Below are 27,822 nucleotides of genomic sequence, written 5' to 3'. Positions count from 1 at the left end.
TTACATTATTTTACAAAAATGTCAGATGATTCAATAAACACAATAATTTCAATAAATTTGGCAACTATATCATGATTTGGGCTTTAAAGGGCTGAGTGTCTGTAATAATACAATTTCTCCTTGGATTAATTAATTATTATGATTCTGATTATCCATACCAAATTTGTTTAATTTTTGTATTTGAAACTTCTAACCTCTGTTTTTGTGGTGGGGATGCTGGGTGTGTGGCTTACAGGTTTTCAACAAAAAAACAACAACACATGATTGTTATTATTATTTGCTTATTTCAGATAGTTTTCCAACTTCTGTTTTGAAAAGCATCAGAAACATGAAACTACCATCAGCATCATTGCCATTATTATAATCATGATATTCTGTCAGGGTGGGAGACAAAGAACAAAAGGGCCCAATCACATCCAGTGAGTGTAGCTAGAGGGTGGAGTCAAAGGATGGAGCGCCCTAAAAAGGAAAATAAATACATGAGGGAGAGAGAAAAGTGGAGTTTTGTACTGGAGAGATAGAAAGAAATGAGAAGACAGAGTGAGTAGGAGGAGGAGGGAAAGACGGAAAAAAGAAATGAAGAAATAAAAAGACAAGAAGAACCACAAGGAAAGGAAAATAAAAACCAAGAATCCTAATAAAAAAGGAAAAGGTTCAAAATAGAAAGAAGAGCTTTTTTTGTTCATCAGTGGAGAATTTAACATCGGCAAAAAAGGTCAGTATGTCTTTTTTTTTATATAATATAAACATTCTAATAACTTTAAACCATGAAGAAAGAACATCTAAATATTAATTTCATTACATTTTCAAGAAAATATACAGTGTCTATATCAGGGAAAAAATTATATCTCAAATATATAAAAACGATTTCACTCAACAATAATAAAAAAAAATCTGATTTGTTAAACAAGAAAGTTGGAAACACACTAAATTAAATGAATTTAAATGAGCATAAAATAGAAATATTTTTTAAAACAGATTGTTTAACATCATTTAAAATTATATTAAGTATATAACAAAATAAAATATATAATAAGTCTGACCATTTCTGAGAAAGAAGGAAAAGAAATTGTACATTAATGATTAATAAGAATATAATAATAATAAAGATATTAATATATAATGCTATATAATATTATATATTATGTTAAAACAGTACTTCATATGAATCTTAATAAGTTGTGATCAAAACCCAGTTATCAAAAAGGAATTTCACTAACTGATTATCATTAATCACACTCACAATTACTCCCAATTGCATTGGTACTTAAAACAGTGGTAAATCATGTCGGCAAAAAAGAAGTCATCAGCACATTTATGATAAATATTCATAAAGTTTTAAATAATCACAGTGACCAGTCAGATAGAGGTTACGTTGTATTTGACCAATCAGAGGCCTGAGTTGATGTTTCTGTTCTGACTGCAGGACCGAGACGTGAGGATGACTCCAGACCCAGAGGAGGTACCGACTCTGTTAATGAGGCAAACACGTTTGTGTTTTATTACAAATATGTCAAAGTGGAAAATGCAAATGTTTAAGTCTCAAATGTGTCGTGCTTCGGCAGTCCATCAGGTGCACTTTATCCTGCTGCAGCTGCGTGTGTTTCAGACCAGGAAGTGTACAGCTCAGGTCATGTGATTGCTGTGGACACGGCTGGGTGGCACATGGTAATACCATGGATACACATTTTATATTACACTGTTACATACACTGTTTGTATTTGAGAGGACAGTAACATTAGCCTTAATGATTATTGATAATAAAAAACTGTCTCCATAATATAGGTGACAGGTTAATGTCCCCGTGATGCAGGTATTCGAACAGATGTGTGTATTGCAAAGTCCTGGAGACTGAAAAAAAATGTTTATATAGGTTTAATAAAATTTGAGTCCCCAAATGGCAATATTTAATTAAACTGTGTTAAATAAATTTCAATAAATAAAACTGTGCTTTTTGATATGTAAAACAGAGGTCATGTGTCTGACGAAGCTAAGTATTGAGTCAGAGTCGGCTTCTTTTTGTAACGTGAAGTCGTGGAAAACAAACTTCTTGACAAAATGTCAGTAGTCATGTTAGCTCTCAGAGTGCAGATGTGTGCTGTCACTATGGTGACATGGAGTCAGGTGTCGCTGTCATCACATCAGTGTGAGCATCTGGAGTAAGCATCTGTACACTCGCACACACAAATGTTGCAGTGTGTAGATGGTAAACACACATCTGTTGCTTTGACAAACAGGTGAGTCGTACCTGTGGCTGGCCTTCAGAGGCATCTTATCACTGTTGACCTTTTTGTATATTTTTTAATCACCAGATTATCACGGATGTAACTCATTTTTCATTTGTATAAATACAAAACTTGGAAACTGTATTTGCCCCTTCAGCACTGGAGAAGCTCCAGGCCCAGCCTCCCTCCAGCTGTGGTCCAGTGGAGGTGGCTCTTCCTGGGGTGGTGTTCGACCTGAGCTCCCTGGTCTTGTACGGAGCTCAGGCCATTCCTGTTTGTCTCAAGATATTGCTGGACCGCCTCTACAGCATCCTGACCCCAGAGCAGGTAAACAAGTGCACCTCTGTGATTGGTAGTAATGCAGAGAAGCCGTTTGAATTTGCTTTTTCTCTTTTCCAGGTCGGACACATACTTCACACTTTGGGCTGGAATTTGGGGGATTATGTTAGAGGCTACATGCTGCAGGTAAACTACTCACAGTAGTGACTGAGTGAATATGAACATCTAATGTCTGACATTAAAATAACCTGTACTTTGTGATACCATATGAAGAAGTAACAGCTAAAACGAATATATGATTAACATTAAATAATTACAAATTAATTGTAAACCAGCAAGCATGAGTATATTCTTTACCTTTTGGTTTTTAAGTTAAGGATTCTCAAAATTGAGTTTGTAGTTTGGGGGCATTCAAAAAGCACCAATTAGATGTAAGCATTTACTAAACCCAGGTAAGAAGAAGTACACACCTTTCACCAGATCCCAGAGGAAAAATCAAACAAGAATTGCTTTTATAACTGTGGCTCGGATTAAAAGGTGGATGATATTTAGAAACTAATGAGAAAACTAAAACTTGAATTTCTGTTTTTAAAACTGCTCCTGCTTCTGTTTTAGCAGATTTGGACTAGTTCTTCACTATTCACACGTAATGTACACTCATTCTGCTGAAGTTATAAAACAACTGTTGCATGTCGATTTTAAATTGTCCTCAGATGAAGAAGTGCTGAAATGTGTAAAAAGTATGAATGTCAGTGTAAATATGACTTGAGCCTAAAATACTTTGAGTAGTCAGTAAGACTAGAAAACAACTGTTTAAAAATAAGTCCATCCAGCTAAGCAAGCTTTTTGACTTTTCGTGCCAGTAGGAACCTCTCCTCACGTGCTCTCAAAGCATCACTTTAGATTTACAGTAATTAACTGATTAAAAGCAGTGCATGATGGACGTTTTCCAACAACCAAACTTAAAAGAGCTTTCGTTCTCTGCAGTTTCCCAGTGGAAAAGTTTTGGACCGCTGGTTTATGGTGACTCCAGAAGAAGAAGTGCTCATCTTCAAACAGTTCCTTCGCTTTGGAGAGACGCGACCCATAGTCGAGTTGATGCTTCAGACTGCAGACGGTGCTGAAATCCTCTCTGATCCTGAGCTGAAACCCACACACAGCAGCTGCCAGTCAAGCACGAAAGAAGGAACGATGATGATGTTAAGGAGTTCAAGAGGAGATTCACGACTGGTGACCAGTGTCTGTCATTTAGAAAAAAGCAGTCCTGCTGACCACAACAATAATGTCCGCCATTTTGAAAAGTTTGCTGGTGGACTTTCTTTTCTGCTGCCATTCCATTTTCCAAGCTCGGCCTTCCACTGTTTGGTTTCTCCCACTAAGGTAATCAAATGATATTAAGTTTTTTAAATACTCGAAACCTCTTACATTAAAGTTCCTCCAGATTTAGGCTTCTTACATTTACAATTACCATCTTTTTTTCTATCAGGAGCTTATTCCTCCCAGTAAGCTGACACAGTTTCTACGAAAGTCCCATTGCAGCAAATTGGTTGAGAAGCACAAGCCAGAAGGAGGAAGAACAGACCAAGAGACTGATCCAATCTTACCTCAGTGTATAGGAGAACTGGCCGTAAAAGTCAAAGCAGACCCCGATAAGCCAAGCCCGCCTCGCTCGCTGTGGTATCCCTCCTTCCACAGTGAGCAGGACTATGACCTTCAGAGGGGAACAGCCAAACACGAGAGTGACTTTTCCCTTTCTCCTACCTTAAACCCATCGACAATCATTTCTTCCTCTTCAGTCTTTTCACCCATCTCCCCCTCTCCGTCCTCACCTTTGAAGATTTCCCAAAACGTGCCAGGCTCCCATTCTTCTTCTCTACATCCTCTCCCTTCCTTCTCCTCATCTTTCCTTTGTCCTCTTCCCACTGCCTCACTTTCTTCCTCCCTGCATCCTCCCCCCTCCTCATCTACCACCCTCCATCCACTCCCCTCCACCCTCTGCTCTGTCCCTTCATCTGCTGCAGGAGGTCGGAAAGGGAGGGTCTGCTGTGGCGTTTGCGGGAAAAGCTTCTATGACAAAGGTATGGATCCTCAGGCCTTTGTGAGTGTGTGTGTGCAATAATAGAGTCTGAAAGAAAAAAAAATGTCTTGTGCAAAATGAGAGACCAGAATGTGTAATGTATACCTCAGTATCACTATACTGATAACAAAATTTACTTGGACAAAGTTAAAAACATCAGATGGATATTGTGTAACTAAGTTACAGCTAGCTGGCTAACTGCCTAATCTATGCTGTTACTATAGAAAGTAAATGTTAGTTATGCATCCTTAAATGGTTTACTGACAGCTTAAACAAGACTAACATTAAACATGATAGTATTACGTATAACATCCATCCCACCATTTTCTTCTGCTTATCCAATTCAGAGTCGCGGGTTGGGCTGGAGCCTATCCCAGCTCTCTTAGGGCGAGAGGCAGGGCACACCCTTGGCAGGTCACCAGTCTGTCACAGGACAAACCCAGAGAGACAGGCAACCATTCCCCTAACCCTAACCCTCTTTGGACAATTCAGAATCGCTAATTAACCTAACCCCGCTAACTGCAGCATGGTGGTGTGGTGGTTGGCACTGTTATCTCCAAGCAAGAAGGTCCTTGGTTTGAATCCACCATCTGGTTGGGGCCTCATTTTGTAAAGTTTGCATGTTCTACTCATGTCTGTGAGGGTTATGTACAAGTACTGCTACAGACATGCAGTTAGTTATAAATTTGGATAACAAAGTATTTTTTGGAGTACCACAGGGTTCTGTTTTGGGTCCTATATAGTTTATCTTGTTTTCTTGTGGTTCCCCTTACTCCAATTGAATATTCTCTATTTCCTTACTCTATCTTTAGACTCTATCCCTTACTTCATGGTATACTTAGAGAGTCTTTTTTCTGCCAGTAAAGCAGCCTATAAAAATGACCTGTGTCTGTCCGATGGAGATCCAGAAGATTTAATTCAAGGTCTACTACTCTTGTCTATTAATGATCTCATTTTTGAATCATACACCAGCATTAATGAAAAGAAACTTTGAATTTAATTTAATACCATTTAATTTTCAGCCCTGAAAAGTTTTTATTTGTAGCTCGGTAGCAACCTAATAAAAATCCCATTTTAATTTGTGCAGGAACACTGAAGATCCACTACAACGCTGTCCATCTGAAGATCAAACATCGCTGTACAGTGGCAGGCTGCACCATGGTCTTCAGCTCGCTGCGTAGTCGAAACCGACACAGCGCCAACCCAAACCCAAGACTTCACACGAGCAGCAGCAGAGACACCTACAGCAGCTTACACTCTGACCACACAAGCGTTCACACTGATACACAGATACATGGCTCTAAACAGGCTCGCAAAAGCACACAAGACAGTCACATGTATGTGTATAGGAAAAAGGGAAATGCCAACACATTTTGGAAACATACTAAGGATTCACAGGCACATGTGCACATTGTGGGGAGTGGCTTAAATGGTCACAAAAACCTCCAACATTGCTTTCTCCAGAGCATGCCACATCACTCTGACTCAACTCCTGTTTCTTCCCCTCTTCAGCACCAGAACCAACACACCAATCCCACCTTTGCCCTAAATAACCCCCAGGTCTTGCCTCCGCTTCCACCCCACCTCCATTCAGTTCATACTGCTTCTTCGCTAGGTTCCCCTCCCTCTCTGATCCCTGTAGTCAGTTCTGCAACAGACAAAATCAAACACCCCCTTCTGACTAACCATTCTTCCAGCACCACCCCAATTTCCCAAGAAAGTTGTGACACTCCGAGAGCATCCCATTACTACGAAGGAAATCAGTGGCAGCCGGAGTCAATTGACCCCGTGCCAAAGAAGAAGCCCAGGAAGTCAAGCATGCCAGTGAAAATAGAAAGAGAGATGGTGGAGCGGAGGAGACACGAGAATGAAGAGGAGTACTGAAGAGCCACAGAGTTGCTGTTCAAAGTTTATATTCAGAAGTAAACTTTTTGTGAAAGAACAAATACAGAAAAAACAATTGCAGCGTGATAACAATGGAATTTCTTATCTCTGAGTTATTGTACAGGCCTCAGAGAGACTTACAGAATAGATTCTTCTGCAGAGTTTGAACAAGTATGAAGAAGAATCAGAGAGGCTAATAAAGAATAATTTCTCAGTAACATGACTAAAAATTTTAATAATTTTATAATATGATTAAAAATATTGAAAACAGAATGCTCGTGTTTCACTATAATTTTATGGTATATATCTCAATTTAACCCAATATGTGATTTCAGTATAGTGTAGTACAGAGTAAATACCAATATAGTTCAATTGACCACATAAGTACATTTAGAGTACTTTAGAGTCCATGTATCCGAATTATCTCCAGAATAAAGATGACAGATGAAGGCAAGTGAGAACCACAGAGACACAATAGAATCATTAATAAGAAATATGAAATCTGACAGAACATGAGGTCTGCTTCAGAAGTGATGCTCTGTGGTGAGTGAAACCTGATGAACATGTGGTGCCTGTGGGTCACCTGTGGGTACGTGTCATTATAAAGACACTGTGAGGACAGCGAAAATTAAGTATGGACAGAGCACCACCAGGTAGAAGACCACTCTGAACACAAGGCTGAAGGGAGAAGAAATGAAAGATGAAGCTGTAGTTGTAGGTTTACCTGCAGAGAGAATCCCACCTGTTCAGGTGAATATGTGGATGAAATAAGAGGTGAAATCAGAGTGAAGCTCCTCACCTGTGACAGTGATCCAGCTGGATGGAGACTCTCCATGACCGCTGATGTCACACTTGTAGAGGCCTTCATCAGACCTGGAAACATGCTGGATGGTCATGTGACCTGTAGGCTGCTTCCTGATGAGGGAGCCATCTTTATAGAAAGCAGCTGGGAGGTTGGAGGGAGTGGTCTTTGTTTTACAGAGCAGAGTGACGTCATCTCCCTCCATCACAGGGAGGACAGGACTCTGCAGGATCACTGATCCACCTCAACACAGAGACAAACTACAGCATTTCATCCATTTACACACAGCTTCATCAACACTAACTCCACACACTCAGCTTACCAGTGACTGTCAGGTTAACCATGTTACTGATGGGACCCTCTCTGGACTCACACCAGTAAACTCCACTGTCCAATGGGTCGATGTAGCTAATGTTACAGGACGAACCAGCTGGTTTTCCCCACCCATCTCTCTGTCGTTTGCTTGTGTTTCTCCTCAGAGTCCATCCAGCAGAGCTGTCGTCCTCCTCACAGCTCAGAGACACAAAGTCTCCTTTTAAAGAACTGAGAGCTGCTGGGACTCACAGTCAGACGAGCTGTGAGGGTTAAAATGATACAACAGTGATCTTTTATATTTGTGCCCACATTAAAAGCCACCAGAGTATAACAGGGAGGAGACCTGCAAACACAAAATCAAACCAAGCCTGAGGCTACGTCCAAACATACATGGGTATTTTTGAAAGCGCAGTTTTTCCTACCTTTCATCCACACTTAAACAGCGTTTTTGATCACTAAAAACTGCTTTTTAAAAACTCAGTTTTTGCGTTTACATGTGGACAAGGAAAATGGGGATTTAGTCATGCAACATCAAAGGTGTGCGCCTTTTTTTACTATCCCAGTCTAAGACACGTCATTGTTTACATGAGATGAATTTCTACAAAGGCACTTCAAAAGTAACACAAAATTAGCTGCCTTTCCAGAAAAATACAAAAACTATTCCGGAGTACTTAAGAACCCTGTTTACTCTTTACCTCCCATGCTTCTAGACTTCTAATTGGCCAACATTTCTACACGGCTAAATGACAGCATTTGACTGGGTTTTTAGCGTTTACATGTGGACGGAGACATCTTTGCACATGTGTATGGGATTTTTTTTTTCATAAATACCTCTATACATGTGGATGTAGCCTGAGTTTAGCAGACACAATCAGGGAGTTTCAGACTGAGTAAAGGAGGTTACTGACCTTAGTTTTTGTTGCAGCTCAGCAGTGAGATCAGAATTAAAGAGAAACAAGACTCAGGTTAGTTTAGGGTTTGTGGTGTTTAATGAAGTGATCAGAGAGCAGAGCAGACGCAACATGTCTGTTTGCTGATTATAAGAATCGGAGCAGAAAGGAGGAAGATTGTTCAGCTGAAACATGTACAGAAGATTCATCTTACAGACAAACATCACTAAAAACAAACTACAGACTGTTTTTTTGAGGGTTTTTTGTTAGATTTCCTCAGCTGAATCTTCACACAGACTGAACTTACAGAGCAGCAAAAGCAGAGATGTTTCCTCCATGTGAACGTAAAGTTGATGCTTCATCAGAAAGATGGAGGAGTTTCTTTGAAGGTGTCAAATCTTAAATATAAAGACTGTTACTGTTACTGACAGCAGGTCAGCTGAGAGGAAGAGAGCTGGAGGTGGTGGAGGTGCTGGGGTGTCTGAGCTTCTGTTACATGATGTGGCTAAATGATGTCATTTAGCCACAAAGTTTATTTCTAACATGTTGTTAGAAATAAACTTTGTGGTTAAATGACATCAAACTACACCCACTGAGATGATGTGATGGCTTCACTGTACCTAAATCATTAACAACACAGCTGTGGGTTTGGTTCTTTCTGAGTTTTTTGCAGGTCAGCAAACAACTGGACACAACACCAGACTGAAAGTTTAATGCACCAAGATTAATTTTACCGTAAATGAGCCAATAACTGAAAATGATATGCAATGCACTTCAAACCCTCTGCTGCAACAGGATGGAGAGCTGCAAACAAAAGATAAACTGATATCAGAACAGCCCATGAGCCAGAACGTTCTGTAGCCAATCATCTCATCAAGAAGGCGAGGGAAACAGGAAACTCTAAAATAAAACAGGATGTAACACTCATCGTCATGAAGGTGATGGCACTCATAAATGTCAGACAGAGCATCAACAACAATAGTGCTGTAGTTTCTGTGGGTCTGTGAGAACTTTCTGGAGAAATAACAGGGTGGTCGATACCTGCCGCTACTGGAAGCAACCTCCATCTTGGTGTTACCCATGCCAAAACCATGACAGAGTGTTGATGGGAGCTATCTTCAGCAAAAAAAAGGCATATGTCAGAGGTTTCCTGTGTAACCCTCAAGGAACGCCACCTCTTTCACATGGCAAGCTGAACCTACCCTGCCAGTGAAATCCTTCACAAAAGAAAGAGGAAGGTAATCAGACGTAGTGACTTTTGTCTTTGCTGAATCAAAGTGTTGAGTCAGCTTTTGTTAATTAAATAAAATAAAATAAACTGCTCTGAAGGCGCTGCTGGTGTGGGGCTACTCCCTCTCCGACGCAGAGCGGCCGAGAAACTCGTCTCTCTCTCGGACCTGGGTGATAGTACTGCTCTGTACTAGGAAAGGCTGCTCTTCATAGAGGACTCACGCTCGGGGAGATGTTTTCTGGTTGATTCCGGCTCCCAGAAGAGCCTCGGGAACTCGTCTTTGCATAATTCCACAATAGTATATTGTTTAATCTTAAAGAAATTGGAGATTAACTGCGTACCACCAGAGAGAGCCCAAGTACCACTAGTAGTACGTGTACCACAGTTGGAGAATCACTGATCTAACAGACTCTGATTTGTTCGTGTAAATGGAGAGTCCTCTTCACATACTACAGTTAATTAGTTCCACTCATAGTTCCACAGGGTTCAGTGCCAGGACCAGTTCTGTTTACATTATACATGCTTCCCTATTCACACACCAATTAGTTAAGCTGCAGGAATTTCTTAAAGACACAAAGACCTGGATGGCCGCTAACTTTCTGCTCCTTAATTCAGATAAAACTGAGGTTATTGTACTCGTAGGAGTTCTTTCTTCCATTTGCGCAACATCTCTAAAATTAGAAATATCCCGTCCCAGAGTGATGCAGAAAAACTAGTTCATGCATTTATTATGCTGTCCAAGATAAAGACAATGTTGGATAACACCTCCCACCCACTCCATGACATGCTGGTCAGTCACAGGAGCTCGTTCAGTGAGAGACTGAGATTACCGAAAAGCACCACTGAACGACACAGGAAATCATTCCTGCCTGTGGCCATCTCCCTGTACAACTCCTCCATCTAACACACTGTTTACTGCAACAGCTACACCCTTTTTGCACATGTTCTTCCTCTTTCAGCTATTTATTAATAAGTGACCTTTACGTGTATATATATGCCTGTATATAGTGTGCTATTCTTAGTTTGTGTATTGTCTGTCTTTGTTAATGTTTTTTTATAATGGAGCACTGTAACGAAAAAGAATTTCCCCTACACAGCAAAATCTCCAGTGTTAATTTAACACTGGAGATTTTGCTGTGTAGGGATCAATAAAGTATTCTGATTCTCATTATTACTTCCAGGCTGGACTACTGTAATTCATTATTATCAGGATGTCCTAAAAACTCACTGAAAAGCCTTCAGCTAATCCAAAATGCTGCAACAAGATTACTGCAGGCCTACTTGTTGTTCCTAGAGTATTTAAAAGTAGAATGGGAGGGAGAGCCTTCAGTTTTCAGGCCCCTCTTCTGTGGAACCAGCTTCCAGTTTGGATTCGGGAGACAGACACTATCTCTACTTTCAAGATTAGGCTTAAAACTTTCCTCTTTGCTAAAGCATATAGTTGGGGCTGGACCAGGTGACCCTGAATCCTCCCTTAGTTATGCTGCAATAGACATAGGCTGCCGGGGGATTCCCATGATGCATTGAGTATTTCCTTTCCAGTCACCACTCACTATGTATTAACAGACCTCTCTGCATTGAGTGATGCTTGTTATTAATCTCTTCCACAGCATGTCTTTATCCTGTCTCTCTTCTCTCACCCCAGCCGGTCACAGCAGAGGTCGCCCCTCCCTGAGCCTGGTTCTGCCGGAGGTTTCTTCCTAATGCGTTTTTTCTTCCTACTGTTGCCAAAGTGCTTGTTCATAGGGGATCATATGATTGTTGGGTTTTTCTCTGTATGTGTTATTGTAGGGTCTACCTTACAAAGCGCCTTAAGGCGACTGTCGTTGTGATTTGGCGCTGTATAAATAAAAGTGAATTCAATTCAATTGAATACTAATCAGAATGTCCGTAGTTTGATTCCCGATTACTTGAGTCTGCATGTTGGAGTATCCATGGGGAAGGTGGCTGAACCTTGAGAGTGAGTGTGTGTGAATGCTAGACAAAGCGCTTAGGTAGAGAATAAAGTACAGTATGAACGTGTGTGTGTGTGTGTGATTGGTGAATGTTTGGAGAGCGCAATTTGACATGAAAAGTGTTTGAAAGGTGCCAGTCCAGTGACCAACCCGAAAGATGAGATATACACGTGAATCTCATCGACCCCAGAAACCTGGTGACTAGAGAATATTTACCTGTACAGGTGAACAAAAGCTACCGCTAACATCCTTTACAGAAGGGTCTGTCAGTGAGGTTTATTAGTCTTGATGGAAATTTTAGGATTAGGAATAGGATTTTAATATAGGAGTCTAAGGAAACGAAAGCACGTTCAAAACCACTACCTTAGTGATTGTCAGTGAAAGCATCCCACAGCTACAGATGCTGGGTCAGCTGTAATTTATTATCCATTGTGCCTTATTTTCTGGTTCAGTTTTCTTACCTACGACTTTTTTTTAATACTTTAAAACTCTTTTTCTACAAACAAACAAAGAAACCTTTTCATGATGATCACTACAAAGGAAACCACAATACTGACATCCTATCAAAGAGGAAGAGGAAGAGGAAGAGGAAGAGGAGGAGAGGGAGGCGGGTTTTACTTTATATGACTGTGAGCTGATCTCAGTGTTGGTCTGATGTCATTGAGCAGCAGGATGGAGGAAACGTCTCTGCTGTGTCTGCTCTGTAAGCTCACTCTGTGTTTTTCATGCCTCTGCTGTCTTGTTGAATGTGAAACTCTGAACTAACCTGAGTTTAATTTCTCTTTAGTTCTGATCTCACTGCTGAGCTGCACCACAAACCAAGGTCAGTAACCTTCTTCTGTCACTCTGTAAATCTGGCAGACTTAGCAAAATGTGAAATAGTTTTTAAAAAATAACCTTTTTGTCTGTTTTCATGGATATGAATTCTCCATTTTCTTTTCATTAGCAAGTCTGCATAAACGTTTTGGCTGTTTAAAGATGAAAGTATTTTTTGACTCACTTGAAGAGATTATTAAAGTTGTCACCATACACAGGCAACTACAATGGGATGCAAAAGTTTGGGCAACCTTGCTTATAGTCATTATTTTCCTGTATAAATCATTGGTTGTTAGAATAAAAAATGCAAGAGTGATTTGGCAAGGATGGAAGGGACATGTCCCCACCAATATCCAGCGATTATTGAATTGTCCCCACCAATAATTTGATCTCTTTGAGTAAAGAAAAACAAAATTGATAGAAAGAAAAAAACTATCTGTCAACGCCTCATTCGCCTGAGCTTGAAGGGTAGACCCCCCGCAGGGGCGAGAGGGGAATTTATATGTTTAAAAAAACCTAACCTAAATGACAGCAACATCAAGTTTTCTTTCTTTCTTTCTTTTTAAAGAACGGTTGTACTAGAACATGGGCCGGCCTCTCAGAGCGATTCGATATATGACTACATGCTCATCCAACTGAGCTAAACCTACACCCGTCTTTCTTTCTTTCTTTCTTTCTTTCTTTCTTTAGGAAGAATGTTTCATGTGTAGCACATATGTTGTTTAGATACCCCACCCTTGAATCAAAGAAAACAAAGCTCTGAAAAGTAGAAACATTTAAAACCCAACTATCTTTTCTAAACTGAACAGAGTTTCATCTTTCACTGTTTCAAAATGGGCAAATTTGAAACACTTGGGGAGATTCTTAAAGCTGTGAATACAGACAACCAGTTACTTTCAGGACCATATGTCACAGCAGAGGAGACAACTGGCAACTGTCTCATGATCAAAAAACATAGACAATAAATATCCTGCTCTCTCTATCACAGCTCGTCTGACTGTGAGTCCCAGCAGCTCTCAGTTCTTTAAAGGAGACTTTGTGTCTCTGAGCTGTGAGGAGGACGACAGCTCTGCTGGATGGACTCTGAGGAGAAACACAAGCAAACAACAGAGGACTCAGTGTGGAGATGGGTGGGGAGAAGGTGCTGGTTCTTCATGTAACATCAGATACATCTTCCCATGGGACAATGGGGTTTACTGGTGTGAGTCTAATCAGAGTACCATCGGTAACATGGTTAACCTGACAGTCACTGGTAAGCTGAGTGTGTGGAGTTAGTGTTGATGAAGCTGTGTGTAAATGGATGAAATGCTGTAGTTTGTCTCTGTGTTGAGGTGGATCAGTGATCCTGCAGAGTCCTGTCCTCCCTGTGATGGAGGGAGATGACGTCACTCTGCTCTGTAAAACAAAGACCACTCCCTCCAAGCTCCCAGCTGCTTTCTATAAAGATGGCTCCCTCATCAGGAAGCAGCCTACAGGTCACATGACCATCCAGCATGTTTCCAGGTCTGATGAAGGCCTCTACAAGTGTGACATCAGCGGTCATGGAGAGTCTCCATCCAGCTGGATCACTGTCACAGGTGAGGAGCTTCACTCTGATTTCAGCTCTTATTTCATCCACATATTCACCTGAACAGGTGGGATTCTCTCTGCAGAAAAACCTACTACCACACCTCCACCTACCACCTCAGCACTACCCCCTGACTACAGCTCCCTCCAGCTTGCGTTCAGAGTGCTCCTCCACCTGATGGTGTTCTTTCCATACTTCATGTCCACTCTTCTCATGATATCTTTATATCAACTCAGAGCCAAAGGTAACACTCTGAATCACTCACTGAACAATCAATATGGTGATGATTAACTCATCTCTCTGTCTGAACTCCTCATAAGTTAACAGCAGATACATTTTAAAACTTATCTTTCAGGAAATGAACCTCATGCATCAGTGGAAAAGATGCAACCCAGTCAGGCTGAGCAGGGATTAGATGCCCACTATGATGATGTCACTACAGAGCATCACTTCTGACCTGAAATTAAGCAGAGACCTGCAGTCTCATATTGCATTCAGGTCCTGTTGCTGTTCCTGTAAATTTCCACACTGGAAACAAATTAACCCTTGTAATAATACCTCAAACAAAGCAGCAACATATGTGATGTGCATGACCAGCTATGCACTCTCACTGTGTCATAATATCCTTGAGTATTTGACATCCACAGGAGAAACTCAGACAGAGCCTAGGCTGAGTTACTACACGTTACACCATCAAAGAGACGAGAGTTTCTTTAGATCCAACGATCAAAGATCAACAACTATATTAATTAAAAATGAAATCATGGATGAAAATACATTTAAAACACAAGAAATGAAAAAATAATAATTATTACAATATTACAGTACTCTCTGGTCGTTTGCACTCTCAACACTTTCTCGATCCTTTCACATTAAAGGCCTTTTGTTTAAGAATACAAACAAAAAATCTTTGTTAAATTCTGTCTGTTGTTAAATGTTTCTAACAGTTAGTAGCAGCAGGTTTGCCTGCCTGCACTTTATAGAAAGAACCTGCAGGATGCATAGAAGCTCTTTACTGACATCTGGTGGCTCAAAACAACAACTGTTTGAATTCTAAATTATATTTAATTTATTTTTTTAATATAACTATATTTGTGTACAAAGCTCTGTAGCCAGTTGTGTGATGGAAAGTTTCTGCTCTTCTCTGTGTCAGGCTAACCTGGCTGAATGAAAGGCTCCACAGTGTCACGCTCTGCCTCCATATAATCTTTCAGTACTAAATATTCCCACATGTACAGCTCTGCTTTTCTCACCATGATAAATAACTTGTGTCTATAAATGATTTGGTGCTTGTTGTTCTTGTTGGTCAGATGTGATGCAGACTGCAGTACTCTGTACTGTCGTTTGTCTCTTTGCAAAACAGATTAAACCTCACAAAGACGACCTGTTCTTGTGTGATTCAATTTATTTCATATTTCCATAACAGTTAGTGGTAGTTCAGACACACAATTGTTTATGCTTTTTGTTTCACAGAATGTTTGATGGTAAAGAGGTTCTTATTTTAAAAAAAAATACAATTCTAGATGGTTTCTGTTATATACGAACCATTCTAAAACATGGACATCAAAAGCTGATTAAAGAGGGGTTTTATTGTATTTATTAGATTTGTTATGATTAGTGATTTATAATTTTTTTTTTTATTATTATTGTTATTATTATTTAACACAATTTAAATATAAAATAAATAAAAAAATAACTTTAAAAAAACAGTTAAGCACTGTTGCCTCACAAGAAGAAGCTCCTGGGTTTGACACCACCATCTGTGGATGTGGTGTGCTCCAACTTCGAAAGTCCAAACACATGCACTTAGTGTGTTCAATTAATTAGTGATTCCTAATTGTTCATAGTTGTGAATGGATGTAAAACTTTAGGTAAAACCTAATATTAGAGTGAACACTGTAATTTGACAGTCGTTCTCCAGTATAATGAAAATTATTAAAAAGTTTGCCAGAACTTGAGACGGTCAGAACCTGACTGCAGGTTGGATGTTTTCTGTTATCCTCAACGCTAAGGTGACTGAAGATCAGCAGCAGGGCTTTTAATCTGCTGTTCACTTGCAACTGGTATTAAGATTTTTTTTTTTCTTTTAGAGCTTTTAGATCACAGTGATACCAATGAGGTAACTCTCAGCTGACTGTGACCAGGGACATTCTTGCCCATATCACCTTCACTCGAGTCCCACTGACATATACTTCAGCTCACCCATAAAGTGGTGGGCCACGTAAAATCACAGAGCGGGTCGGCAGATGCTGAAGCACATAGTGTGCAGAGGCCAGCAGCTTTCTGCAGAGTAAGTCACTATGGACCTCCAAACTTCACGTGGCATTCAGATTAGCTTAGAGAGTGTCATGGAATGGATTTCCACAGAAACAGCAGCATCCAAGCATTATATCAGCAAACACAATGCAACATGTCATACGCAGTTGTGTACAGCATGCCACCACTGGACTCTAGAGCACTGACATAAGACATTTTGGATAATTTAATGTTCCTAACTTTGCGGCAACAGTTTGGGGATGGCCCCTTCCTGTTCCGACATGACTGACAGGTCCATAAAGGCCTGCACAGAGTCCTGATCGAAACCTGACAAAACACCTTCAGGATGAATTAGAGCAGAGACTGCTCTAATTATTTTTAGATTTTGTGTTCATTTTTAATCTGTGTAAGCATCGAATAAGTCTGTTAATAAAGCTTGATTGATTTATTAGTTCTAAACCTTGTGGAAAGCCTTCCACAAGGTTTAGAACGATATAGTAGTGCATTTAATTTCTGGCACACTTTGCATTTGCAAAGCAACTGTTGAAACTAGCTCTCTTTTTTTATTATTACTTTAACCATGAAATTTTAATTTATACAAAAAAAACGAGGATCTACATTTTTTTTTTTCATATAGTGTCACTGCTATGAGAAGATGGAGTAGATCACTGCCAATTACAGTGTCTTATTTTGACTTTTAAAAGTTGTTGGAGTTACTGTTACTAACAGTGACCCCAACAAAGATACTAACTATTTACTATGTTACTAACAATGCAAGACGTAACCATATAAAAAAATCATTAGAAAAATTCACCTTGGTGTGGTACCTGTCTGCACTCTAAACATACACCGAGTAGTTCTCATTTATAATTATCAGTGAACTTTACGTTCGTTACATTTATTTTTCCCCAAAAACACATTAGTGCACGCGTGAATATGTGAATGAAGTTATGAACTTATTACGAAGTTCAGTACTTTATATTGAGGGCAGACCAATCCACGCGCTGAGGTATCGTAGCAACGGGCAGACGCTCAATGCCGAAAGTCGGAAATGACGACAGAATTATTGGTTCAAAGTAGTGCTTTATTTCTTAAGGTGTGCATTGATGACATCATTATGGTGATTATAAAGAAAGGAATCTAAATTCAGATTTAAAAAAACAAACAAACAAACAAACAAAACCTTTGTACCCTAAGGTGGTACAGTCCAAAAGCTCCCGTGTGGTTGGAACGGTCCTCTAGCGGCGGGAAAAACCATTGTGGATCACGTGACACGAACACAGAGGTCAATATGGCGACGTGCATTAGAGGATAGCTTAGTAACAAGAAGCCTTGTTGTTTCGTGTTTTTTGTCCGCGGTGCCAGGCGGCAGTCGTTCCGTGTGCAGGTGAGTCCACGTCACATCCACGGTGCATGCCACGAACACGGAGTAAGGGTGCGCGAGTCGGCATGTTAGCGCGAGCTTTCAGTGGTTAGCCTGTATTTGTAAACAAAGCGTAAACACGCAGACGAGAGCGAAACTGATGAGCTAGTGTGAAAGATTATACTTTGCACACGCAAAGGTCAGCTGGTGGGACGATTCAGGTCCAGGAAGTGAAATGTTTTACTTACAGACTTCAAGTCTGGCCCTGCTTATGCATCCTCTCAGGTTTAGCACATGTTGGGTGTATTGATTGAAGTATTGCTGCCACGTTATCGTTAATCTCCAAGTTTACGTTAAATGTATTAATTCTTTGTGTGGTGGTGTGTTTGAGTTTGAAATTGAGTTGAGGAAATATTCAAATCCCCAACTAGTGGAAAAGCCCTCTAACTCAGGCCTGACATTCATATTTAAAAAGAAGAGAAAGGAAACAGTTGGGGTTTCCGCTTTAATTGTTTCCTACAGACGATTTTATGCACTTGGTAAGATCAGGGCTGGACACGCACAGTGAACAAAACACGGAGCAAAGTAATACTTAAAAAAAATGTCACAGTCCATGTATTCTGTGGTCAGAAGTTCACACCCACCCATGAATGTCATGATAATTTTAGGCGTTTGATGATTTCTTTGAACTGTGGAATCTTTGCACAGCTAAAAAACGAGAATTGGGTGCACAATTTGGATTAACAAGCTTCCTCATAATTCAGGATGGATATCTTCTTGGCAGAATTGGTCGTTTCTTTAAACTCGAGAAAGGCTTTAAGAAGACCAGAAGCTCAGTGTTCACCTGCTTTATCTCATAAAAAGCAGCTCTTGTCCTGTTGGAACACCTGACTGTCTATGTTTCAACCACCTAGATGTTTATTTAAGGTGAAGATTTTTGAGGTAGTTCTCTTCTTCTTTATTCCTTAATGTGTAATGTTACTAGTACCACTCACAGCTAAACAGCCCCAGGGTGTGATGCTACCACCGTGCTGTACAGTTGCTCTGTGTTCTTAGGTTTGAGTGGTTTTCTTTTTTGCTGAGAGAAGTTCAGGAGTTCACACTATTTTATTATCAGGCAGTTAAAGGTTTGGGTTGCACAGCTGTGGACTCTCAGTCTGCTTACAGAGAAGAATTTATTAGACACATGCAAACAAACATATTTGTGGTTGGTTATTGATGGGGAGATGCTGTGGTTTAGACTTAGTGCTTGCTGATTTGTTCTCCTCGTCGTCCTTCCACTTGGCCACAGCGGAATTAACCTCAAGTCAGGGATCTTGTCCTGTATAAGAAAACCCATCCCCACCTTATAAATGTTACCAGAGATATTTTATCTTCATGCTGACGTCAGCTGACACAATGAAGTCTTTATTTCTGTTTGACACACAAGGCCAAGCAGCCGTCTCGTCTGAAACTGTGTTCTGCTACAGAGCACAGTTTCAGACGAGACGGCTGCTTGGCTTGAAGGAGTTTGATTTGGAGGCTTATTTGGAGGCTTATTTCTTCTTTCTCACCCTCTCAGTCCATGGTGATATAAAACTGGTTTCACTGGTGTTCTGTTTCCAGCTCTTGGTGGTTCCCAAACATCCTAACTGAGAACATCATCTGAGGGTCACATCATGGGGCTTCTAGACCAAAAGTGGTGACAGATCTGAATAACTTGTACTTGAATACAGTTGTTTGAACTGATGATCTTTGAATCTGCATTTGTTTAGAAATGAGATCTTTCCACCCTTTCCCTCAGGATGAATAAAGTATTATCAATCAATCAATGAATCAATAAAAGATTAAGTGATTGTGTGTATGTTTGACCCTGTGAGGAGAGAGTCCAAAATGAATTCAAACTTGTGCATCCAGTTCTTGTTTTATTTAAGTTATTAAAGATTGATGTACGGTCATTTCACCCTGGAGAAAGAGTGGATTCAATAAGTCATTAAAAACCCCCAAACGACCATCACATTCATGCTAATGAGTGTTTGTAATCCTCTGACTACAACGTATGTCACAGCTGTGTGGGGTTACTACAGGCTGAAGAACAGCTCGAATCAACATCTGTTCATTCACTCGCACTCTTACCCACATTTACCTCCTTAAATGAAACACGGTAAAGTGTGTGAAGCAGCTGCTGTGGTCTAAATGGTCTGCTTGTCTTTCAGTGTTTGATTCCTGCTGTGCGACCGAGCTCTGAAGCAACAGGATGCCGGGAAAAAACGGCGACCAGTTCAAACCCGGAGACCTGGTGTTCGCCAAGATGAAGGGCTTCCCTCACTGGCCGGCGAGGGTGCGCTCACACCTCAGCTGTAAATACCTGCATGCAGCTGTTTGTGTGTACGCGCTTTAACTCTTCTTCTGTGTTTTACAGATCTGTAAGTCGGACGAGGGGTACAAGAAGCGAGTCCCCGTCTTCTTTTTCGGCACCCATCAGATGTACGTACGTGCAGCTGCAGATCGATCGTATCATTTTCTGAGCAGCATTGATCGAACTGTGATTAATCTCCCCTCCCCAGAGGCTTCCTGCCGCCGGAGAACATCGTCCCTTATGTGGGAAACAAGATGAAGTATGGCAGCGGCGTTCGCATCAAAGGCTTCACCGAGGGCATGTGGGAGATCCAGAACACGCCTGGAGTCGGGAGTAAACTCAAAGTCAGTCTCTCTTTAAAGATCACTCATCAGTTGCAATGAAAATGCTACGTAATCGCTTCAGTTCATTTTTATGTAATTGAATGGTTATGAATGAACTGCTAAAAGCATTTTCTAATGATGTGTTTGTAATATTTCTGACGCACTGCTTAAAAAAAGCTTATATAGCTTTAAAATTATATTTGTGATGATGTATCTGGTATATAAAAATACTGAACAGTGTTTTATTGATGCTTTCATTGATGCTGCCGCTTTTATTAATGTCAGTGAATTCAGGGCATTTTCCACCTTCTCCAGTTAGCTGCTGTGATTGATCAGACACTCTTACATCACCTAAACAATTATATTGGGTGATTTGATGTGGCACAGCTCTACTTCAGTAGTATCAGTCTGTCCAGTTGGGTCAGATCATCACCTGAAGTGACAGGTCCAACAGTGAGGGCTGGTTCTCTTCACAGATGTGAGCAGGTTCAGGATGACCTCATGTGACAGACATGAAAGAGTAAATGTTTCACGTGCAGCATCATCTCAACTAGTTACATTTGTTTTGGAAGCTGACCAATCAGAACAGACTAGGGTCAAAGGCATGGATAGGGGGCTGAAAAGGCTATTTCCAACATGTTTCTCACACTGCTGGCACCTCTGCTTCATAAATGTTTATAGCCCATGAGTGAGGCATGTTTCGGTTCTAATAAAGGTTCTTCGTTCTATCTTCTGTTCAGGTACCGGGGAAGACAAACACAGAAAGTACACCAGCAAAACCGGCTTCCGCAACCAAAGCTACTCCAGCTAAACCAACCCCAGCACCTAAAACTACACCTGCCAAATCACCCAAGGCTACACCTGCCAAGTCCGCACCAGCGACCAAATCTACACCCTCTAAACCGACGTCTGCTGCTAAAAGTCCAACTCCAAGCGCTGTCACTAAATCTTCCCCCAGCAGATCCGAGTCGGCCAGTAAAGCTGCCGCCGACAGGCGGCGCACAGGAGGCGAAAAGGAAGCTGCTGTTAAAACTCCCACACGAGTTTCATCAAGATTGGCTGCAGAGCAAAGTGAGGAGTCCAAGCAGGCTTCCACCCCTGCTGCAGACACTGCAGAGACCGTTGCGACTGCTCGAACCAGAAGGTCGGCAAGCGGTGGTCCGTCTGCAGGAGGGAGTGCAGGTGAACGCACCGCCTTGGCCAAGACAGACAAAGAGGTGAGAGGTTAAATGTTTTAAAGCTGTGGGGCTGTTCCATTTGGAGACAGGGCCTCTGGACTGGCAGTGGTTCAGCAGTGGTTCTGGGGTCTCTCAGCCTCCCTGCAACAACTATACCAGGGGGCTGGAGATGGTGCCTGTCAGTCAGACAGTGAGGGTTACCATCCTGGTTGTGGAGCACTGGACCCACTCTGTATGTGCTCTGTGAACTTGGAAAAATCACATCCTCAGAGTGTGCTGCAGGGAGGGATTTAGAAGGATTAAGCTCCTTGTTGGGTGCTGGTGTTTCACTGTCTGTTGTGAGATTGAACTTGAAAGCTGCAAAGTGAGGGGAAAAAAAAAAAAAAAAATATATATATATATATATATATATATATATATATATAAAGAATATAAATATATTCTTTTATATTTTAAAAAAATATATATTTTTTTTCTTTCTTTTTTTTTTGGGTGGGGGGGGGTAATTCAGAAGCACGGAGGAGTTGTCTGCAGAGGAGGGGGATGTGGGAAACTCGAGACATAAACACAAGTAGAATAGTTTCATCTTCTTAATGTTTATCCCATCCATGTGTCCATCAGTGTCTGTCTCAACGGGTGATGCTGTGGAGTAGTTGGATGTCACAGATTAAACATTTTCATGGAGATTTGAGCACATTTCTGCATCTGTAGATCACAGATAATGACGTGGACCTACAGTGGAGAGAGAATAAAGGTTTTGCTTGATATTGTTTTTTTGGCTTTGTACCTGCGGATATTTCTGTGGATATTTTCCTGTTTTCTGGATATATAGATTAGTAAAGCAGGGCGACGGAGATCCGTCTCTGTGTGCTCGAAATTGGAGGATTGAATTGAAGCTTGAAGCTCCCGTGCAGAAGCTTCCAAAGCACCAACAAATCTGTGTGGACGACGGTCTCGGGCTCACGTCACCGCCTTTGAAGGCTTTTTCCAGTTTTTCCTGCAACAGGAAAAAAGTGTCAGGTTCATTCTGCTCTAACACACCTTCATGAGAACACCAGCAATCCATGGCTCGCCTCATCCTCTAGTTTATGGAAGAAACTGGAGCTTCTTCTTTTATTAGAGCTCAGTGGGGAAGAGCATGGTGAACTGTTGACATTAAATGCTTACAAATAAACTTTTGTTTCTTCTTTTTCTTCTTTTTCTCAGACAGGAGCGGTCAAAGCTTCAATGGGTGAAACCACAGCGAGTAAAGAAAAGGCTAAAAGCACAACTGAAGCAGAACCCAGACAGGCTGAAGCCTCCAAAGAAGCTGCAAGTGAAGTGACGACCAGGAGCCGAGCAGAAGAGCCGAAGCTGAACACACATGGAGTGATGCTGCCCATTGTAAGTTTAAATGAGCCATTAATAACTTGTGTTATTCAGCAGCTCAATACTGTTCAAAGAAAAGCCTTCAGTTCTTTCTTTGATTAAAATGTAAGATTTAATCTAAAAGCTCAATTCAGACCCTCTGCTAATCTGATGCGTTGCTAAGCAACAGAGACACATGTTAAACTTCTTTTTCTCATTTTGTCTTTTCAGCTTTTGAATAAAGTTTCATGTTTTCCTCGTCTCCGTCAGATCAATGTGAAGCTGCAGAAGATGGAACCTGCTCTGATGACGACCGGTGGAAGGAGGGAGGAGGAGGAGGAGGAGGAGGAAAAGAAAGAGAGCAGAGACTTCAAGCGCCGAAATGAAGAGAAGGTGGAGAAGAAGGAGGAGGAAAAGGAAGACAGCAGAAGAGTAAGGACAAGGAGAGATGAGAGGGAGGAGCAGAAGAAAGAGGGCCGAGGAGTGAAGAGGAGGAAGGACGAGGAGGACGAGAAGAAGGTGGATGAGGGGAAGGAGAAGGAAGATGACAAAGGAGTCAAGAAGAGAAGAGAGAAGAAAAACGATGAGGATGTGGTCCAGAGGAAAACGAATGAGAAAGAGGAAGGAGAAAAAGAAGAGGCCCGAGGAGTCAAGAGGAAGAGCGAAGGGGAGGTGCAGAAGAAAAGTCAGGACAGCAGTGAGGAAAAGGCAACGATGGAGAGACGATCATCAAAAAGACACAAGGAACAGGAAAAGGGAACAGAGGAGGAAGGAGTAAAGACGAGTCCAGCTGAGAAGGAGGAGGAGGAGGAGAAGCAGAAGAGAGACAGGAGCACAGAGGGCAAAGAAACAAGGAGGATGAAAGAAAAAGAGGCGGAGAAGAAAGCGAGGAAGGATATTTCAGAGGAAAAGAAAGATGTGAAGAGTAAGGAGGTGGAGGAAGAGGGGGAGAAGAGGAGAGACAGGAGGCTGGAGGCCAGAGAAATGAGAAGGACGAAAGAAAAGGAGGAGCAGCAGAAAACGAGAAATGACACATCAGAAGAAAAAAATTTAAGAACAGAGGAGGAGGAGAAGGTGGTTGAAAAGGAGAAAATAAGTAGGGACACCAGTGAGGCCCGAGAAACGAGGAGGACAAGAGAAAAGGAGGCGCTTCGGAAGATGAGGACGGATGCTTCACAGAAAAGGAAAGATTTAGGAAGAGAAAAGGCGGCGAAGAAGTTGGAAGAGGAGAAGACAAGGAGAGAAAGGAGCACAGAGGCCCGAGAAACGAGGAAAACAAGAGAAAAGGAGGTGCAGCAGAAAACGAGAAACGATCATTCAGAAGAAAAAGATTTAGGAAGAGAGAAGGAGGAGCAGAAGGTGGAAGAGGAGACGACAAGGAAAGACACCAGCCCGGAGCCCAAAGAAATGAGGAGGACGAGAGAAAAGGAGGCACTTCAGAAGATGAGGAAGGATGATTCAGATGAAAGGAAACAGTCAAGAAGAGAGAAGGAGGTGAAGAAGGTGCAGCAGAAGGCGAGGAAGGATGTTATAGAAGCAAAGAAAGATTTAAGAAGAGAAGAGGAGCAGAAGAAAAAGGTGGAAGAGGAGAAGAGGGAGAGGAGATCTGAGGGAGAGAAGCAGAAGGAGAAAACTGAGAGGGAGAAAAGAGGAGGTGCTGCTCCAGACGATGAGGTAGAGTCTGTCTTCATTAAGGAAATGTTTTAAATTGAAGAGAAGGATGAAAACGTCTCAACATTTCTCCTGCAGCGACAGCGCCACCTGGCCGCCAAGAGGGAGAGCGTGTTAAAGTCTCTGAGGGGTCTGCTGAAGGCCGGGAGAGGAGGGAGGAGGAGGGAGGCAACGAGGAGCGCTCTGTAAGAGGAAGGGGAAAAAAATGATACGGTAAAATCAGTCAGGAGTTTAAACCTCTGTCTGTTTTCTCATCAGGAGAGGCGGCGACGGAGCGAAGAGGAGGAGGACAGGAAGCCCGACAAGGTCAGAGTGGAGGAGTGCGAAGGAGTCGGCCTCAGCCAAGAAAACATCAGAGAAGAAGAAGGAAGGAGCCAAGAAGGGGAACGGCAGGACATCGCAGAAGATGCAGGTAGAAGAAAAGTTGGAGAAAAGTCGAGATGTGGAGCTGAAGACAAAGGAAAAGGAGGAGGAGAAGAAGACTGATGAAGAAAAGAAGGAGGAGAGAAAAATAATTGGAAAGATCGTCAAGGCAACAGCTGGGCAGGGTCCGAAGGTCCAGGTGAAGACGATGATGGGAGGAATGACCGTGAGGGAAGAGGAGAAGGTGGGAGGAACATCTGCAAAGGAGGGGGAGAAGAAGAAAGAGGAGAAGGTGGAAAAGAAAAGAAGTTTGGAGAAAGAGAAGAAGAAGGGCGCTGAAGAAAAAGAGAAGTCGGATGATGGGAGCTCGAAGAAAAGCATCGAGGTCCAGATGAAATCTGAAAGAACTCAAGCGGAGGAGAAAAAAGCCAAGAGCGTGACGGAGGCTGCGAAGAAAAACGAGGAGCGCAAGGAGGAGGGGGAAGCAGCAGCAGCAAGAAGAAAAGAACAGGAGGGTGAAGAAAAGAAGAAGGACGAGGCGGAGAAACCAAAAAAGGCGGAAAATGCAGAAAAACACGAAACGCAAAAAACAACGGGCGAGAAGAAATGTGAAGGCGCGGAGCCGGGCGGGCAGAGGAAGACCGGCGAGGAGAAGGAAAGTGATGGAGCGAGCCGACCCGAGACGTCAGCAGCAGTGGAGAAGAGCGCTGGAGGAGAAGGTAACCCGGTAAAGGAGCAGCAGAAGAAGCGCTCGACGGTGACGCTGACGGACTCGACGCTACACCGGATCCACGGAGACATCCGGATCTCTCTGAAGAACGACAATCCCGTAAGAGCCGAAACTTAAACTGGCTGCAGATTAACGACGGCACAAAATGTAAAACCGTTCACAGTGATTTTATAAAAAGTGAGCCGACATTAGATCATTTTTATGATTCTCACTGCTTTAGCTATCAGGAGCTACATCGCCCCCTTGTGGCCAGAAAATCTAAATGCAGCTTTAATATTTCAAAAACGCTGCATGTTTACTGAAACTGAACGACGCGACTAATGTGCTTCATCCTCAGGACATCAGCAAGTGTCTGGCGGCGCTGAATCAGCTCAGTATGGTTTATGTGACGTCTCAACACGTCCAGAGGCACAGCGAGCTCGTCGCCACGCTCAGGAAGGTAAACGCACATACTGATATCCTCGTGGTGGTTCTTGGATAAGCAATGCATCTGACCTGTCACACTACTATGATGTCATCGCTTTGTGTCCACTCAGGACAAGAAATCACAAAAATGGGGTGGGGGTTAGGGTGTCACTGTGATTACGTTTGGGATTAGGTGTGATGGTGTTTCCACGTAGCAAAGCTATGACATCACTCCAAGGTGATTGGTCACTTGCAACCTTAAACCTGGACTGAATTCAAAATAAATCAAATGAATAAACAAATAATAACTATACAAATCGTGTCAGTTGTTATTATGTATTTGTTTTCCTCGTGAGCAGATGCGTTACTACCGGGCAAACCAGGACATCATGGACAAGGCGTCGATGCTCTATAACCGCTTCAAGAACGCCTTCCTGGTGGGGGAGGGGGAGGAGGTGGTGAGCGCCGCCTTCCTGCGCTCGCTGCTGGAGGAGAAGGAGGAGGAGGAGGCGCAGAGGGTGGAGCGCTGTATGGAGAAGGTGAGGAAGGAGGGGCTGCTGCACGAGGCGAAGAGAAGTATGGGGCAGGTGAACAAGAAGAGGAATAATGGAGGAGAAGATGGAGAGGAGAAAGCTGAAGGTAAAAATAAATAAAAACTAAATCAACTGATTTGTGACAAGAAATTACACAAACTTACAGGAAGTAAAAATATTAAAGACAAGCGTTTATAGCTTATATTAGAAAATATTTTAAAAGTAAAATTGAGAAAACATAATTTCATAAATAACACTGAAATATTTACACCACATCTTTTTGTTTTTGTATCATTCAATAATTAAAATTATATACAGAAAAAAAAAAAAAATATATATATATATATATATATATATATATATATATATATATCTCTTTTTTTTTTTTTTTTTTTTTTTTGTTTTGGATTTATGTAATAATTTTGCCCCCCTCTCCAAAAGCTCCAGTGGACTCCTCCTGACGGCTCATCATCACTGGAAGCAGCCTGGACCGGACCAACTGCTACTGGGGGGAGCAACACAGACACACAATAGGATTTTCCAAAACCACTTACCTCATTGGGCAGTAGCGTGCTTACCTGTTTAACTTCTCGCAGTGTGGACTGTCACACCTTAGCAGGTGTGCTGTTCTTACCCCACAGCTTGTTGTGCTAAGGCCACCTTATTAAGTTATTAAGCGCTTTGGAGCAGCTGATTTTATTTTAAATGGATGTTTATCTATTTTCCACTTTAATGTAATGAGCGTTAAACTGACGGCGAGAGCATTACACACCTAAGCATTAATGTGTACCTGCTGTTTAAGCTGACGTCCTGTTGCTGTGACATTTAGAGGCGAGATTTTCCTGCACCTGACACAGTTCTGACTCTGTCATCTCTTATGAAGTTTTTTGTCATCGCCGTCACTGGGGCTGATATTTTTTCTTTCTTTTTTTAAACTGAAGCATTAAACCTTGAGATGCACGAGGCCTACAGACGGTTCTGGCCGTTTTAATTTTTTTGGTTTTTTTGTGATTCAATGATGTGTTTTTATTCCTTTTAGCAGTTTTATTCCTGTTATCTTGGTCTTCATGTAAATATGTATTTTTTTTATTTCACAAATAAGAATTTTACAAACTTAACAAAGAGTCTCAAGTCTGATTATTATTATTTTACCCACATACACTCAACGACCACTTTATTAGGTACACCTTGGTAGTTCCATGGTGTGAATCTCCTGTTCCTCCACATCCCTAAGCTGCTCTGCTGCAGTGAGATCTGGTGATTGTGGAGGCCAT

The 27,822-nt window shown here is 41.7% G+C and overlaps 2 protein-coding genes and 2 pseudogenes across 5 annotated transcripts; 3 read left to right on the top strand and 1 right to left on the bottom strand.

The window, feature by feature from the left end:
* Nucleotides 1-1,441: 1,441 nt before the first annotated feature.
* Nucleotides 1,442-6,651, top strand: LOC146713412 (zinc finger protein basonuclin-2-like). The gene is made up of 7 exons (XM_085438012.1): nucleotides 1,442-1,462; nucleotides 1,566-1,668; nucleotides 2,383-2,552; nucleotides 2,625-2,690; nucleotides 3,492-3,884; nucleotides 3,991-4,582; nucleotides 5,669-6,651. Exons 1-7 carry the CDS (start codon nucleotides 1,442-1,444, stop codon nucleotides 6,463-6,465), a joined length of 2,142 nt encoding a protein of 713 aa, XP_085294138.1. The 3' UTR covers nucleotides 6,466-6,651.
* A 413-nt stretch (nucleotides 6,652-7,064) lies between these two features.
* LOC146713411 (Fc receptor-like protein 5) lies at nucleotides 7,065-8,284 on the bottom strand (annotated as a pseudogene). Its single transcript, XR_014916263.1, has 4 exons — nucleotides 8,278-8,284; nucleotides 7,590-7,842; nucleotides 7,265-7,510; nucleotides 7,065-7,189 (listed from the first exon to the last, which is right to left on the bottom strand). The product of XR_014916263.1 is annotated as an Fc receptor-like protein 5 (transcript).
* Nucleotides 8,285-12,304: 4,020 nt separating this feature from the next.
* On the top strand, nucleotides 12,305-15,424 carry LOC146713410 (low affinity immunoglobulin gamma Fc region receptor III-like; annotated as a pseudogene). The gene is made up of 5 exons (XR_014917868.1): nucleotides 12,305-12,361; nucleotides 12,446-12,481; nucleotides 13,463-13,726; nucleotides 13,806-14,285; nucleotides 14,397-15,424. The product of XR_014917868.1 is annotated as a low affinity immunoglobulin gamma Fc region receptor III-like (transcript).
* Nucleotides 15,425-17,538: 2,114 nt separating this feature from the next.
* On the top strand, nucleotides 17,539-27,688 carry psip1b (PC4 and SFRS1 interacting protein 1b). 2 transcript variants are annotated; one of them, XM_085447605.1, is made up of 12 exons: nucleotides 17,539-17,684; nucleotides 19,856-19,980; nucleotides 20,062-20,126; nucleotides 20,207-20,342; nucleotides 21,062-21,538; nucleotides 22,706-22,882; nucleotides 23,078-24,520; nucleotides 24,596-24,702; nucleotides 24,776-25,709; nucleotides 25,948-26,049; nucleotides 26,375-26,654; nucleotides 26,990-27,688. In XM_085447605.1, exons 2-12 carry the CDS (start codon nucleotides 19,897-19,899, stop codon nucleotides 27,007-27,009), a joined length of 3,825 nt encoding a protein of 1,274 aa, XP_085303731.1. In that variant the 5' UTR covers nucleotides 17,539-17,684; nucleotides 19,856-19,896; the 3' UTR covers nucleotides 27,010-27,688. The 2 variants fall into 2 exon arrangements, with proteins under 2 accessions (XP_085303731.1, XP_085303736.1); XM_085447610.1 differs by having other exon boundaries at nucleotides 17,540-17,684; nucleotides 23,117-24,520; nucleotides 26,990-27,687.
* Nucleotides 27,689-27,822: the final 134 nt, after the last annotated feature.

Source organism: Copadichromis virginalis, linkage group LG3 (genome assembly GCF_057382275.1).
Source record: "Copadichromis virginalis isolate Kocher_CV1m ecotype Utaka linkage group LG3, C_Virginalis_male_GT1.1, whole genome shotgun sequence".
NCBI lineage: Eukaryota > Metazoa > Chordata > Actinopteri > Cichliformes > Cichlidae > Copadichromis > Copadichromis virginalis.
Note: the sequence above shows the minus strand (reverse complement) of the source record. Positions and strands in the feature narration are given on the sequence as shown.

Coding starts and splice junctions, on each gene's coding strand:
- LOC146713412 (XM_085438012.1), top strand. CDS start 1,442: ATGACTCCAGACCCAGAGGAG. Junction 1,463..1,565: donor TGACTCCAGACCCAGAGGAG/GTACCGACTCTG, acceptor GTGCTTCGGCAG/TCCATCAGGTGCACTTTATC. Junction 2,553..2,624: donor GCATCCTGACCCCAGAGCAG/GTAAACAAGTGC, acceptor TCTCTTTTCCAG/GTCGGACACATACTTCACAC.
- psip1b (XM_085447605.1), top strand. CDS start 19,897: ATGCCGGGAAAAAACGGCGACCAGTTCAAACCCGGAGACCTGGTGTTC. Junction 24,521..24,595: donor GTGCTGCTCCAGACGATGAG/GTAGAGTCTGTC, acceptor TTTCTCCTGCAG/CGACAGCGCCACCTGGCCGC. Junction 24,703..24,775: donor GAGGCAACGAGGAGCGCTCT/GTAAGAGGAAGG, acceptor TTTTCTCATCAG/GAGAGGCGGCGACGGAGCGA.